The sequence below is a fragment of the Lathyrus oleraceus genome, chromosome 6 (genome assembly GCF_024323335.1).
Source record: "Lathyrus oleraceus cultivar Zhongwan6 chromosome 6, CAAS_Psat_ZW6_1.0, whole genome shotgun sequence".
NCBI lineage: Eukaryota > Viridiplantae > Streptophyta > Magnoliopsida > Fabales > Fabaceae > Lathyrus > Lathyrus oleraceus.
The window spans coordinates 475,802,833-475,805,348 of record NC_066584.1 but is presented as its reverse complement, the minus strand read 5'-3'; the positions used below and the strand labels follow the sequence as shown (position 1 = coordinate 475,805,348).

The following is a 2,516-nucleotide window of genomic DNA, read 5'->3' as shown; positions in this document are numbered from 1 at the left end:
TGGTAGATGGCCCTAACTGAATATGACATCCAACATGTCATACAAAAAGTTGTCAAAGGAAGTGTCTTGTCCGATTATCTTTCCCATCAACCTTTGGAAGATTATCATTCTATGCACTTTGACTTCCCCGACGAGGATATCATGTTTATCAGGGATTACAACAGTCCAGACCTTGAGGAAGGACCCGAACTAGTATCATGATGGACGCTCGTGTTCGATGGTGCTTACAATGCTCAAGGCAATGGAATTGGGGAAGTTATCACCTCTCCAACTGGTTTTCATCTACCATTCACTGTAAGGTTGTATTTCACATGCACTAACAACATGGTGGAGTATGAGGCATGCATATTTGGAATCAAAGTAGCCATTGATCTAAGGATCAAGATCCTTGAAATCTATGGAGATTCAACTCTGGTGATCAGCCAAATTAAAGAAGATTATGAGGCTCGTGATCACAAGTTGATCCCGTACAAAGAGCATGTCTTAAAGCTAGTCCCATATTTTAATGAGATCACATTCCACCATATTCCTCGAGAGGAAAATCAATTGGCAGATGCTTTGGCTACCTTAGCCTCCATGTTCAAAGTCAAGTGGGCTAACGAAGTGTCATCTATCCGCATTTACTACTTGGATGAACCATCATACTGTTTGGCAGCCGAAGAAGAATTAAATGGCCACCCATGGTTTTATGATATCAAGAGGTACCTGGAGAAACAAGAATATCCAGAAAATGCATCCATCACAGACAAAAAGTATCTTCGAAGACTCTCAGCCAAGTCCTTCTTAAGTGGAGGTGTACTTTTCAATAGAAATTATGAATTGGTCTTGCTCAGATGCATGGATAGACACGAAGCAAACCGATTTATAGCTGAACTCCATGAAGGCTCCTTTGGGACACATGCCAGTGGGCATACAATGGTTAAAAAGATCTTAAGGGCGGACAATTACTGGATGACAATGGAAACATATTGTTATCTCCATGTGCAAACATGCCATAAATTCCAAATTTATGCAAATAAAATTCATGTGCCACCAGTTCCTTTAAACGTCTTGACATCACCTTAGCCTTTCGTTATGTGGGGCATAAATGTGATTGGACTCATTGAGCCTACTACTTCAAACGAACATTGTTTCATCTTGGTAGTCATTGACTATTTCACCAAATGGATGGAGGTTGTCTCCTATGCAAACGTCACCAAGCAAGTGGTTGCTTGTTTTCTGAAGAAAGAGATCATTTATCGTTATGGGATCTCTAACAAAATCATTATTGATAATGGTTTGAATCTCAATAACAAAATGATGAAATAATTATGCAAAAACTTTAAGATTGAGCATCACAATTCATCGTAATACCGTCCAAAGATGAATGGCGTTGTTGAGGCAGCTAATAAGAATATTAAGAAGATCATCCAAAAATGGTGGAAACATACAAAGATTGCCATGAGATGTTGTCATTTGCTTTACATGGCTATCGTACTTCAGTACGTACTTCCACTGGAGAAACTATGTTCTCTCTTGTATATGGCATGGATGCAGTCCTACTTGTTGAATTAGAGATTCCCTCTTTAAGGATATTGACCGATGTTAAGCTTAACAAAGTTGAATGGGTACGAGCAAGGCTTGATAAGCTCAATCTCATTGATGAAAAGCGCTTGGAAGCAATCTGCCACATCTAGTTATACTAGAAACGTCTCAAGAGGGCATTCGACAAGAAGGTTCGTCTTTGAAATCTCAAGGAATGAGACCTGGTGTTAAGAAAGATTATACAAATTCATATTGACCCAATGAGAGAATGGACGCCTAAATACAAAGGCTCATACGTTGTGAGGAAGGTTTTCTCTGGAGGATCCTTGATACTCTCAACTATGGATGGTGGAGATCTTCCATCCCCTGTGAATGTAGAAGCAGTCAAAAAATACTATGCTTAAGAAGAAGAAAACAAAACCGATAAGTTGAAAAATCCAAGGGACAACTTAGGAAAAAAGGGGTATCCTGGTAGGATGAAAACCCAAAAGGCTGGTCTAGGCAAAAATTAGGTATTTATAAAGCGAGAGGTTATGGTATGCGAAGAATCTTTGAATCCATCATAAAAATTCCGAATGGGGAGAATCAATCCAATTACTTTCTTCAAAAGCAGGATCCAAGGACCTTCGAAGACATTGGGATTATAGCAAAAATTGGAACTCAGTTGAAATCTGAGTTTTTCTCATTGCCATTATTATTTTTCCATTTTCTTTTTGCACTCACCTCTTTTAGGAATTACTTCCTCATGTAATTTGCCAATTTACGGGTTTATCTTTTATCAATGAAATGTTTTTCATCAAATCTTCCCAATACTTTTATTTTTCTGCTTTATTTATGAAATGTGAATTTCTTTTAATATATATTGCATTGAAAGTTTTAGGGATGATAAAAAGTTTCGAAGAAAAAGCAAGAGGTTACTCTATTTTTAAGATGACTAAAGGATAACCACAGTCTAATGTACTTGTACACAGAGACATCACAAAGCCACAAAG

General features: G+C 37.9%; 1 protein-coding gene across 1 annotated transcript; it reads left to right on the top strand.

The window, feature by feature from the left end:
- Window positions 1-324: 324 nt before the first annotated feature.
- Window positions 325-1,065, top strand: LOC127096343 (uncharacterized). The gene has a single exon (XM_051034927.1). The coding sequence runs from the start codon at window positions 325-327 to the stop codon at window positions 1,063-1,065; it is 741 nt and encodes a 246-aa protein (XP_050890884.1).
- Window positions 1,066-2,516: the final 1,451 nt, after the last annotated feature.